The sequence below is a fragment of the Haemorhous mexicanus genome, chromosome 7, assembly GCF_027477595.1.
Source record: "Haemorhous mexicanus isolate bHaeMex1 chromosome 7, bHaeMex1.pri, whole genome shotgun sequence".
Classification (NCBI taxonomy): Eukaryota; Metazoa; Chordata; class Aves; order Passeriformes; family Fringillidae; genus Haemorhous; species Haemorhous mexicanus.
The window spans coordinates 7,660,806-7,674,349 of NC_082347.1; the positions used below are offsets into that span (position 1 = coordinate 7,660,806).

Here is a 13,544-nt window from a genome sequence, read left to right on the forward strand (position 1 = left end):
TCTGCTGCTTGCTGCCTGCTCCTGAGGACCCCTCAATCCATCAGGATGAGCCACGTTCCTGCCTTAGGGACCTCTCTGCCAGCCACAACCTGACCTTGCTGTGACTGGGAGCATCATGTGGAGCAGCACAGACCTCTCCCTTCCCAGCTGCACAGGATATTTTGGCAGGGTGCTCAGTAGATCCTGCTGTATTATTCCAAGATGGGATTTAATTCCATAAATCTTCCTTTTAAAGCAGGGCTAAATCCCACTCTCCTCCAGCTCACAGGAGCCTGGTACTCCCTCAGTATGGTCCTCCATTTCAGCCCTCCCTGGTGCTCCATTTCAGGCTCTGAAATGAAGAGTTAAGTTAAAGCCCAACCCCTGTTTAGTCCAGGGTTTAGGCAGAGATCTGCACCTAACAGAGACCAGCTCAGCAGTGACCTTTAGGGTCAATTCAGAAAGCAGATGTGGAACCAGACTGCCCAAGGCTACAGACTTCCCTTCACAGCCAGATATAAATAATTGATTGGGGGTGGGGGGGAAAGAATCATCAAAAGGGCTTGGTGCTGGCTGCTGCAAGGGCTGCAACACACAGGCCCCACATTTTGGGGCAGGGGGGAAACATCAGCAGGGCCAGCTTCCCCCATGTGCTCCAGTGCCTGTGGAAGAAATGGGGATGGAGCTGGAGGGGCCAAGCATCACCTTGGAAATGGGAATTCACCTGGAGAGCAGTTTGCAGGCTTGGCACAACTCCCCCTGCCCTCTGCAGATGCCAGTGTCTTCAGAGAAACCCCTTCTCCCAAAAATAGCTGTTCAGCAAAGGGCTCCAGTAAAAAAATACCAATTTTTATAACCCACATCCCTGAAGCCATGGGATAAAGATCTTCTTATCCCTCTCATCCATGCTCAGCCTGTTTTACACCATCACCTGGCAAGAAATGCTCTCCTCTTTCATTTAAAATGGAATTTTCCCACCTGTAAACAGCTCAGCCCTTAAAGTTCGCTGCGAGTTAAAGGCAAACCAGCAGGAACAACCACCCCACAGGACTCCCCCCAAACCCTGCAACACCGAGGAGGCAGTGGCATTGCATTACAGTGACAGGAACATTACAACCTGAGAGCTGGGCAGGCTGCCTCCCCAAATCCCTGCAAAGCCTGGCCAGCCCCGAGCCTGCAGCCCCAGACGCGAGATCCCGACAGCAAAACCGCACTGGCAACGAGGTCTAGACCTCGCTGTTCTTCAGGGAAGGAAAACAAAGGGAGAGACACGAGAAGAATTTGCCAAAGCAGCAGAATAGCTGACATTTCAAAACGCCGGGATCGCTTACTCGGAACGGCCAAGTCATCTTTAAACTCCTTTCTTTTATTCCCTCGCTCGTTTTTTGTGCCTGTGGATTCACCCTGAGCCTCTCTGCTGGGGTTGGGGGGTGAGGAAGGGAGGGGAAAGCCCCCCTCACCACATTTTTGGGCTTGCATAATGCATAGTGTCAGCTCTGTGAGGGCTGACCCACATTATCTGTGGGGAGGAACAGAGGAAGGGGAGAATTGTTCTGTGAGGGCAAGACTAGATTTGATCAGAGCTCTCTACAGAACAAAGCATGGTGTCCCAAAAAAATAAGCCTATACAGAGGGTAGGGAAAAGTGCATGGACACATGAGAGACATCAGAGGTATTTTTGTTATTATCAGTTACCAAGGAAGTGGCTCATAAAGCCCTCACCTGAGAAAAAAACATACACAGGTTAAAATTAAAGCTGAAGGCCTAATTTTTGTTCCCAAACCACCTCTTCTGTGGGGTCTCAGTAGCACTCTTGCTCTGCCCTTGGGAACAATAATTTCAGCTGGAGCCACGCAAGTCCCAGCCTGGAGAGGGCTCTGACTCATGGGGTTTCCCTAGTAACCCAAAACAATGGGAAAACACCAAGAACCTTTGCATCCTTAACCAAATCATGGGCAATATCGGACAAAAGCCCAGGAACCCAGTTGAGGCCAGGGCCAGGTTGAACACAGCCACAGCTTGGCTTCTCCCCTCCAAGTGGAGCCACCCCCAGACCTGAAAGGATCAGGGATGAACAGTGGGAAGTCTGGTGGAAAACACCAAGAAGCCCAACTCCCTGAAGGCAAGAGCTGAGCACTGAATATTTCCTCTCCTCTTCCTTTTCCAAGGTGCTGGATCCCTTCCTGGTTCCCAACCCTTGATCTCAGCAGCCACCACAGTTGGGGGACCCTAATTTTCCTTCTGTAGCATCACAACCCCTGCCACAGGCAGCAAGCAAGAGAGGGGAATGGCTTTCCAGAGCCACCACATCACCAAATATTCATCCCAAGAGCCCAACAGACCAGGTTTGGTTAGGTGGACACAGCAACGCTCAGCAACTGATGGCAGAGGGGGAGCTGTGCCTTTCCCACTCATCCCAACCTGACCCCAAATTCCTGGGCAGCATCTGAGCCAAGAAGGGAAGGGCAGGCTGGGAATGCAGGCTGGGAGCTAGCAGGGAAGGCAGCCTGCCTGCAGGGAAGCTCTTAGGTGCACAAAAGGAGCAGTCATCCTCATGTCAGCCTCCGGGGATGGACGCAGTGCCCTTCACTGAAAAGCATCCACATTTCTGGCAATGAAATAAGGGCTGTGGGGTTTGTTTCTTTTCATAAAAAATCTCCTCCGTGGCAAATCATTTATCACCAAGCTTCAGCCGACACAGAGTTCCTAATAAAGGGTTTTGTGTCTTGGGAAAAGCCCCAGGACCCTACCTACAGCAGCGTTGGGAAGGGATCTGTGTCCCACTGCTCCCTCAGCACTCAGTGGAGACCTCAGGAAAAGCCAGGGGAGTTTATCATTACTTCCAAACTCGTTGCCCCCTTTCCTTGGGATATATCTTGATAGGAGAGCTCCTAGACAGGAAAACTTTCCCAGCTGGCTCCCCGATGTCCTCCAGCCCAGCTCGTTAACGCCTTTCCTCGTTAGGAGGGCTGGCCAAGCCTCTTATCCTCCTTCCCTTTGCCTCCAGCTAATGGGATTAATGTTCAGCTGTGTGGTCCCAGCAGGCTCCTCCTCTCTCCCTCCCTCTGCCACCCAGGCCAGAAAGCAGGACTCTCTTTTTTCTGCTGAATCGGGTGTTTTCAGGCAATCTGAGCCGGTAAGGAAACGAGGCGGCGCCAAGGGAAGAGGAGGCGGACGGAGGTCACGGCAAAGCTGGAAAGAAAACGCACTAAAAACCAGAAAGAAAGAAGGGGAAGGGGGTGGGGGGCGAATATATAGAAGGAAATAATACTTGGGGGGAAGTATTTGTTGCCTGTATTATCCTGGGGCTTTCCCTCCCTTATTAAAGTCTCCATCGCCGCCTTTAATTGAATAGGCAGCGGGTCCTCCCTTCTCCCAGCGCAGCATCCCGCGCATTCACTCCCTGAAAAGTCCTGCCCGCGGGGTAGGAACCATGAAATGCGCCTGAAAACCGACCTTTTGATTAGAGCTGACAATCCCCGGGCGCTCAAACTGGTCATCCCGACCCCCCCCTTCCCCCCCTCCCCGGGATCGGAAAGGAGAAATGACATCATCTCCGACCCCCGAAACGTGGGAAGAGCCGGAGGGCAGAGCAGGGAAGCCGGTGGCTTGCCCCTGGCAGGAGGATTTAATGTTTGGAAAGTGAATTTAAGTGATGCTGAGAGAATCGGACAACAGGCATCGGGATAACGTGCCAGAGAATAAAACATTGTGATGAAGGTGTTTGCTTCTTCAACATTTTCCCTGTTCAGGACCAGCCACTTCACTCATCCTTCACCTCATCACCCTCTTATCTCACAAATCCTCCCCCCTCCCGTTGATAATTTCCCCCTTCGTTGCCAGCCATGTGGCAGAAATAATGTCCAAACCAACAACCAAGCACCCAAAAGCATCTTTATAACTTGGCCACTCCAGAGCTGGTTGAGCCTTTTGAACATTTTCCACCACTATGGCAAGGAACACTTAAAGAAAAGTAAATAAATAGAGGTGAGAATAAAGCATGGAAAACAAAACAAAACTGGGAGACAGAAAGAGATCCTTGAGCATAGACCTTATTTGCAGACATTCAGGTGCTGGAGGAGCAAACCTCCCTCAAGATGACTGGATGAATAAATACTGATCCTTCCACATCTCTCAGGACTCAGGGAATATGGATGCCTTTATCTTAGAAAGGAATGAAAGGGGGTGTAAAGCACAGGCTGCCCCATGCCTCAGAGTGAGGAAGGGTGCAGGAACTGTAAAGCTGCTCTAAACTCCTTTCCAAACATATCCTGAATGGTTATCCAGGTGCACAGGTTTCCAAAAAGCTCCTAAAAATCTATAAAAATATTTCCTCTACCCACAAACAGTATTCAGAATAAACCATGAACATCATCACTGCAAAACAAATTACAGATATCGTAATTTCTAACTAAGTAAGCCACGACCATTCTCTTTTCTAGCATTTGTTGAGACTTCAGTGACGAGGAGGAAACGTTCTCAGCCAGGAGAAACTTTTGGACTCAGGTGACAGTGACAGCACCAACACGCCAGGCCCTGTCATTGGCAAGGGGAAGGTGATGAACATCAAAGGTGATGGAGATGAACATCATTCCATCCCTCCAACTCCCACAGCTATTAAACACCAGAGCCAGCAGTGTGAAGGCACAGCCCTTCCTGCAGCTCTGCTCCCCTTTCTTTCCCCAGGATAACAGATTTGCAGCATCAGAAGGGCACTAAAACCCAGGGAAGGGCAGGATCCACATCCCCCAGAGCCGAGCCTTACTATGTTCATGAGGGTGAGGACATAGTTCTGGACGTGCTCCTTGCCATGGAAGCGCACCACGGAGTCATCCACGGCCAGCAGCACCTCGATGTTGTAGTCATCCTTCCTGGCGTGGCGCCGCTTGCGCTCCGCGTCCCCCAGCCGCTCCGCCATCAGCTCCAGGGAATTCGGGAGCTCACCCACCTGCATGCCAGGCCCTGGACAGGAAAAGAGCCTTTGAGGTGACCTGACACCACGGTGACGCTCCACAGAAGTAGAAATTCAGTAGGGAAAGTAGATATGAGATTTAACTCTAACGGGATATTGAGGTCCTGCTGGTCACTGGTCCAGCTCGCTCTGTGGCAGGGAAATGGCTCTGAATTGGGAAGACCAGCACTAAAAGACATGTTAATGATTGGACTCGAGAACCTTAAAGGTTTTATCCATACTAAATGATTCTGTGATCTGGGAAAAAGTCAAATCGAGGCCACATTTCATAGAATGATCGCAGAATGGTTTGGGTTGGAAAGGACCTTAAAGCTCATCCTGTTCCAGCCCCTGCCATGGGCAGGGACATCTTTCACTATCCCAGGCTCCTCCAAGCCCCATCCAGCCTGGCCTTGGACACTTCCAGGGATCCAGGGGCAGCCACAGCTTCTCTGGACAGCAACTTCCAGTACCTCAACACTCTTACAACACAGGTGATCAAAGCAAGGCTGCTGCACCTCCAGCCCAGCATTTCCTTTCCTTCTTCTTGACTTTAGCAGTTAAACTGAGCCTGAAGCCACAGGGTGAGATACACAAGGGCTCGTGGAAGGAGAAATCCTCTCCCCAGGTGAAATATTTATTACCAATTGCTGAGATAGACTGGATTCCAGCAGCCCCTACCTTCGGGGTGGAGGTCGTGGGGTGGCTCGGTGCCGTCCTGCCGGATGGCCGAGCGCCGATAGACCACGTGGGCCCTGCCATGTTCCTCTGTGTCCTGCTGGCCCCTCTCCAAGGGCTCGATGAAAAACTCGTTGCTGTCTGTACGAATCAGGCCAGCCTGGACTCCACAAAGATACAAGGAAAAGGGGGAAAAAACGGTGTGGTTTTGTATAAGGTTAGGGGGACATACACGCTCAGCATGCTCGTTAAAGATTGATGCAGAGCACACACAAAGGGGAAAGGCATCCCAAATAATCTTGTTTTGATCCTACTCCACGACACCAGGATGGTTCTAATACCATGTTCATCTATGACAACCCTTAATTTAAAAAAAAAGTAAGGAAAAACCAAGCAACAAAAAAAAACCCAACCTGGCTGCAATTCAATTTGTGTCTTTATATGGCTACAAAATTCCGTTCTACCTTCTCTATGACTTGTGCTGGACCCTGAACTCAGGGATACAAGGCTGAAGGGGCTCTCAAGACGCTCCTGAGCCTCCCTGAACCCTCCCCATTCCCACAGTGCCTTTAGGATATCTGCCATTTCACTGACAGGACCAGCTGCAACAAGAAGGAAAGAGAAACCATTCTCTCTGCCCCATGAAGTACTTGGGAATTAACAGAGGGGAATCCCGTTGGGGCAGAAGCTGGAAAGCATTACAACTCCACCTCCCAAACACAGGGAAGATGAATGACAGGGCAAACATCGCTGGAAATGTTGTCCTGGCTACCGACCTGCTCCTAATTAACACCAAGCTCCCATCAAATCCCCCTTACATCAGCCTGAGCGCTCACACCCCGCAGCGCCGGCCGGCTCAGACCTCGGGCAAGGAAAAGGATCACCAGGATTTGGCTTCTCTCCCACGGGCAGCCCCCCCAGCTCGGCATTTTTCCCAGCTCCCTCCATGGCGCACGCGTGCGTTCCTTCCTCCGGCGCTGCCCGCTGCCGAAGAGCTGCCTGGAAAGCACCAGCAGAACATTTGGATCTGTTCTTGGAGCAAAGCCTTCAGCAGCGTGGACCTACTGGAGTCCTCGTAAGGATGTTGGGGTGTTGGAATGGTCCTCATCAAATAAAATAAAATAAAAGTAAAATAGATACAGAGATGTATTTTGGACAGAGGCTGGGGCTGTTGCAAACCCGCCTGGCTCATTGGGTCCCCTTCGTGTTCACATCCCATGGGATTCATCAGGCAATGGCCAACCTGGCTCTGCTGGATTCCACCAAATTTCCTGCTCCGCCTGGGTTTCACTAACTGCTTAACTCTGCTGCAAAGCAGGGTTTTGGCTGGTTTTGTTTTACCTCCTTCCTGAGGAATCCAAGTCCTTGCCTGACACATGTATCTCAGGTTCTTCCCACAGGAGACATCCAGGTCAAACCAGGGCAGCCAGGGATTATGCGCCCCACCCTCAGCCAAGGAGATGAAGAACACAGCCAGGTTTAACCAGGGGCAGCAGGCAGGGTGGTGGTGATGAGGCAGGAAACAAGCCAGGGAGTTAAACCACCAGTCAGGTTCAGTGATGGCTGGGCGAGGCCATGATGATGGGGCAGGGCACAGAATCATGGAATCCTTCAGGCTGGAAAAACTCTCCAAGATCACCGAGTCCAACCATGGACCCAGCACTGCCAAGGCCACCACTAAAACATATCCTCAAGTGCTACATTTACACATCTTTCAGAATCCCTCCAGGGATGGGGAACACAATCCTGTGCCTGGGCCTGGCAACCCCTTCCTTGAAGAAATTCTCCTCATTCCCAGCTCCAAAACATTGCTCTTCATTATACAATAAGAGAAGGAGCAGAAGCAGCCCCTGCCCCAGGAGAAGCTCTTCTGGGACACCATTACCCCCTCCCAGCCCTGCCACGGGGCGTTTCACTCGGGGCCAGGCACCCCAAAGCCGGTTTATGGGTTTTAGGGCCAAAGCTGGGACTTGCTGAGTCAGGCGGCCGGAGGAAAGCCGCGCCGCCGCACCGGGGCAAGGCTGGATTAAAACGTGAAAGAGCCTGGTCCCAAGCCACAGCCCACTTGGGTTTGAGCTGCTCTACAGCTCGTGACTAATTATATCTGGCTCAAGGAATAAAGCAGCCCAGACCTTCTCCCAAAGGCGGGATGCAACGCGCCGCCGACTCCGGGGATGACCGAGGGCAAAGGGGACAACGCAGGGATTTTTGTGTCCATCTGATCAGAGCAGCCCAAGAAATGGAACAGAAGCTGCAGTGGTCACCCTGGTGCTCACAAAAATAAATTAAAAGACCAAAACAATCCAAAAAACATCACTGTTTTGCTCCTCACAAAGAGGAGCAGCTCAGGTGGTGTTTCAGCATTTTGGGAGGGTTGTAACAGTAGAGAGGCAGCGGAAAAGGTCAGATGCCAACCAAAAAGTCCCACTCAGCTTTTTTTGGGCTTTTTCCAAGAGTTCAATCCCATCCTCAGTGATCAATTAGCCATATGCTTCCCACCCTTGACTTTAATTTGGTTTAATAATAGCAAATCGAATGAAATCAACTGGCGAGACTATTACCACTGCTTCTCCAAACATGAGATGCTGTCTGCAGCTCTCAGTGAAGGTACTTCCCAACTAGAAAATGGTCCTTTAAAGACAATTCCACTGGAAAGAGGGAAAATATACACCAAACTCACTCCTGCCAGCTCACGGAGGGTGAAGTGTCTTCTCCAGCACTCCCGCGCCTCCCCAGGCTGAGGGAGAGATGAACTCCTGCTCACTGAGGGGACCCTGAGTAAGAAACTCCTCCTCCACTGCTGGGTAAAAAGCTCCAAGTCCCACAGGAATTCAGGAAATTCTGACACTTCACACAGCTGAGATGTGGAAAAATTAATAAAGCTGCTGCACTCGACCAGGGAAGTTAACAGCAGGGGCAAATCCAGCTGCGTGCACAGTATGTATTTTTCCTGCAAGATTCCCACACAATTTGGACAAAAAGCCCTAGAAAACCAGGCAGAGTGAACACAGGCACCACGGATAACAGCACTCCCCTTCCATCCAGAGGGCATCAGGCATGGTCCAGAGGTGCTCCCTCACTATTTTCATGCCTCTCTGTAGCACAGGCTTTGCATCCCATCAAACACAGCACTCTGCCTCCCTTGGCTCCCTTTACCTGCTCTTCGTGCCCAGGTGAGAGGATTTTAGGGTGGTTACAGACCAGGCTTTGCCAGCTGACCTGAGCTCAAATGTAGCTCCTGGTGGAGTGAGGACATGAAGACACGCTCGGCACTAATTAATTAATTGGGTTTTCAGCCCAAACAGGGCCTGGTTTGCATCTCACTGCCAGAAACTTGGGATTATCACCTGGGAGAAAAGCCTTCATATCCATATAACACCCACATCAGCTGAGGCCAGTGGGATCTATGTGACCAAAGGGACATCTCACACCCTTCTCCTCCCCAAAATTAACCCTACAGCTCAGGAACTGCAAGGAAAATCCTGGAAGACCAAGCCACAATTTTTCAGTGGGGCATCATTTTGGGGGGCTGTTTCTCCCTCCGTTCCCCATTAATTGCTGGCTTTGAGAGCTTTTGTGTTCTGCTTATCTGCTGCCACCCATCTGAAGCAAGCCAGGGCCACGGGGATGGAAAACGCTGGCTCTACAGTTTGCAGCACTGCGGCAAATCACCCCAGGGCAAAGCCAGGCACACAAATATGGTGTCTGTGGGTGATAATCCTTCACCCATCCCTGCAAACCAGCGAAGCAGGAAGGAAGCAAGGTCGACCACACGCTGCTGAAGCCAGGAATAATCTGGGATGCCTCCACTGCAGTGAGACGTGTCTGCCGGCGGAGATTCCTGCCTAACGCTGCTTTACCAGTCAGGAATTTCGTGGCTTAGGTCAGCTTTGAAATTATGTTATGGGCCACAGCACCTTCCCACCCTGGTATGAGACACCCTTGCAAAATATGCAAGGCCAGATTCTCACGCGTGGGTGCCTGCAGAGAATGAAGCCATGGAAGGTGCCAGGGCTTTGGCATCTGGGAAGAGCATCGGCTGGCTCGCATGGCTAAATAGGGATTTAGGAAAGACTTTGGGTGGACTCTCTTTTTCAAGAGCTGGGATTGGGTTCTGGGGTTTTTTTTCTTCCTCTCCTGCACTCCCCCCCCCAGTTATTTATAATCTCAGTCTCCGTTTATACACAGCCTAATCTCTCTGTGTACACAGCCCTCATCCGCAGCATCCCGGAGCGCTTCCTCTGGCCAGGAAGCGGCGGCCAAGCGCGGCCCCGCGCCTCCCACGCGCGCTATACCGGGATGCAAAAGCCACAACCCCCTTCCAAAGGTCATGGACAACTCCCAGATAAAGTTCACAGCCATTCCAGGGTCCTTGCTCATGGAAGAGTTTCTTCCAGCCCATCAGCAACATTCCTGACCATGTACATCCCTCCCAGATGCTCTGCTGCTTCTCAGGTCATCAACATCATCCTCCCAATCCATCCACACCTAGAACCAGGTTTTGGTTCTGTTTCTTGCTCCGTTTCCTAAATCAGGCTCTTTTCACTGCTTTTAGGGAATCCTCTTGATCTCCTCACTCCTCCAAAGCTGAGATCCTGAACAGACTGAAGATGTCGGACTCACTTAAGCCAGAGGCCATACAGCCAGAAAACCCATGGAAAAGAGAAACCAAATGTGATGTTGGATGTATCACAAGGGCAAGGGAGCTGAGCACCTGCACGTCCCCTTAGCCCTGTGTCCTTCACCAGACCAGCTCTGGAAATTCCTGGTGGAAGCCAGGATGTTGATTTGTTGGCCGCCCAGCAATAAATTCATTGTAGGAAATAGAAAAAATAATCCTTATCATGGGGGAAAAGCCACTTCTTCCTTTACATGGGCTTAAAAGGGTGGGCTTAACCACGGGTGGCAGGATATGGCTGCATAAATCCACATGGAAAAGCATCCTGTGGTACAAGCTACACCCTAACCCAGCTGGAACAAGGGCCAAAAGAATGACAACCAACAAGGTGTGCAAAGGGCTGAGATGGGAAAACGTGCAGCTGAAGCCTAGGAAAGCCTGGAAAAATTAAATTAAAGCCTGCTTGGGATTGACACTACCAATAGAGTGGGCTCTGGGGAAGGAAACTCCCAGAGCTGTGCTACAGCAGGACACGGATCAGCTGCTGATGGCCTCCAGCATCCTTTAGCTCGTGATGCCAAAGGGAATGAGATCTGCCAGGGAACCTGCACGCTCCAAACCCTGCTCTCTGCTCCAGACTCGGCACTATTTGCTGGCTCTGTAGGAAATGCCTTTAAAGCTTCCAAGCCTGCCCACATTGGCCAGCCCCAGCACAATCCGTGTCCCAGAGAAATGCCTGCAAGTCCACAGCCTCAGCCCATTCCCAAAAGGATGTTTCAAAAGGTGTGGATTACGTGCTAAAAAAATTTAATTCCTGTATGTAGGAGAAGTATGTATTTCTAGCTGTGCTGCTCTATCATTTCTGCTTGTACAGTAGCATCAGGCACTGTATAAAAAGAAAGGAATGCCAAATTGTTTGTGCTGGTGGCCAAAATTGGCTCAAAGAGCTCCCAGAATAAAGCAACTAAAAAAGAAATATGTAAAAAAAAATTTTAAGAGGGCACAAAATAAGGCATTTCTTCCAACCCAGCAGTAAGTTTAAGTGGTGCCAGGAGAAAACAGCAAACTCTGGCACCCAAAACAAGATTTAAATTGGCTCAAAGGAAATCTGAAGGGCAACGGGCCAAGGGTATTAAAAAATAAGCGCTTCCCCAAGCGTATCAAAGGTAGGGAACCCACAGGCAGAGCAGATGCTTGGGATAATGAGGTAACAGAGCCATTTAAAGGAATTAAAGCGCTGTGGCAGCAAGTTACTGATGCTGAACTGTGCTCAGAAAGCCAAGAGCCTCTGAGCCCCTCAGTGATTAGGGAAAAAAGAAAAAAGAAAAAGACATCCTCCTGCAAAAAGATGCTTGGTGGGAGCCAGACTGCAGCTCACAGTGATTTCAGGAGGTGCTCAAGCTCACACAGCATCATTTAATAGGTGGGGAATGCAGAGGAAAAGTTCCTGGAGCAGTCCCAAGGTAAAACACGGGTGGACAAGGATGGAACAGCATCACCATGAGTGTGGGTCCCTGTCCCAGAGGCTGGGCACAGCCCGTGGAGGCAACAGCATCTGGGCAGGAGGCACTTCAGGCACAGGACAGGCAATTTTTCCAAGCCTTTTAAATAAATATTGGTGCACAGACCACCCTGATGGAGCAGGCAAGTAACACCCAGGGGAAAGGGGACCTGCTGCTGTCAAGGCCTAAAGGGCAACATATGGCACAGACACCTAAAGCATCACCAAAAAATCGCGTTTCAGGACACCAGGATTGATGTCTTAAGAGGAAACTGCACCAAAACGCAGGCAGCACACACAAAGCACCTGTGGTGGTTTTGTATGGGAGGCATTTAGGGAAGTGATAATCTTACATTTTGTTTCTTTACATTGTCAGCGAGAAGAAAAGTATTCTGAAGGGTTTGTTTTGATTTTTATTACTCTTTCTTTTAGTTACTGTTAATAAATTTTTCTTTATACTCTAAAAAAGTTTTAAGCTTACATTGCCTTTCTCCTAATCCTACCTCACAGCAAAAAGGTAAGTACACCAGTGATTACCCAGCATTAAAACCCACCACACCCATGGTTAGCACACGAACCAGAAAACCTCAAAAACCAAAACCACTAGCCCCCAGCTTACCAGCCCATCGCAGTTGCTGATGGCCACGGCAGCTCCGGGCATCCCGGAGATGTCGCCGGTGAAAAGGCACCGCTGCTGGAGGGGTTCCCGGAAAAGCACCTCGAAATCCTCCTGCCACTCCGCCACGGCTCCCGGCGGCACCAGCCGGCGGTTGGGGCTCAGCCGGAGGTGCAGCTCCTTCCCAAAAACCGTGACGTTGAAATAGAGCAGGCGGCGCTGGGGGGGCTCCTCCGGGGGGCTGCGGGGGACGCGGCGGCGGGACGGGGACGGGGACGGGGACGGGGACGGGGCTGGCTCCGGGGGACAGGCGGGCTGGCCGAGCCCCGCCGCCGCGTCGCCGGACACCACGTGCGACAGGAAGCGCCCCCGGCAGTCGGTGCTGAAGGGGACGATCACTCCATACTCGCTGAGTTTGCCGGACAGCAGCAGCTCTGAGGAGACAGCAGCGAGGCAAAGGGCCGTGGGCAGGCACGGAGCATCCCGCCGGGACCGCGGGGGCCACCCCAGCCGGGGGAGCCTCTGGCGAGCACCGCCGGAGCCCGACGAAGCCGACAGCAGCTTTTCCGTCCCGGCCCGGCTCCGCTTTGTAGTTTTAAGCGGGCGCGTCCAACGTAGCAGAAGGAACTCGGGCTGACGTCCCCTCGCACGCCAAGCACGCCAACTATTTCTCGCCCAGCCTCCATCTCCCCCAGTTCCCATTGAAACCTAACCCCCCAGCAGCGGGTTCCCTCTCCCTTCTCCCCATCCTGCAGCCACCTGTCAGCCCCCCCCGCCCCCGCTCCACGCCGGGCCCCCCGCCCGCGGGGCAGCGGCCGTACCTGGGGCGCTGCCGGCGGCCAGGCAGCCGTGCAGGGGGACGAGGCAGGAGAGCACCAGCCGCAGATAATCCATTTGGGGCCGGCGGCGGGATGCGGGGCCGGCGGGATGCGGGATGCGGGGCGGGCGGCGCCCGGCGACCGCCTCCCCCCGCCGCCGCCGCCGCCGCCGGGGCCACCGGCGCTCCCGCCGCCGCCGCTGCCGCTTCTGCCGCCTCCCGGGCGGCGTGGGGCGGGCCGGGGGCCGGGTCTGGGCCAGGGGGTGGGAGGTCGGGCTCGTTTTAATTTAATTTCTTTGAATTTAAAAAAAAAAATTTAAACATAGTTTTCTTATTAAAGACGCCGGGGGGGAGGGGGGGGGGGAGTGGGGGGGAAAGTTCTCG

General features: G+C 52.2%; 1 protein-coding gene across 1 annotated transcript in view; it reads right to left on the bottom strand.

The window, feature by feature from the left end:
* Positions 1–13,254, bottom strand: part of ADAMTS14 (ADAM metallopeptidase with thrombospondin type 1 motif 14) — a 30,299-nt gene extending 17,045 nt beyond the window's left edge. Inside the window, exons 1-4 of the mRNA XM_059850952.1 lie at positions 13,165–13,254; positions 12,347–12,777; positions 5,612–5,768; positions 4,745–4,941 (exon numbers count right to left, since the gene is read on the bottom strand). Of these exons, the coding sequence (XP_059706935.1) occupies positions 4,745–4,941; positions 5,612–5,768; positions 12,347–12,777; positions 13,165–13,237 (858 nt within the window). The 5' untranslated portion in view covers positions 13,238–13,254. The remainder of the gene's footprint in view (positions 1–4,744; positions 4,942–5,611; positions 5,769–12,346; positions 12,778–13,164) is intronic.
* Between the last annotated feature and the right edge of the window lie 290 nt (positions 13,255–13,544).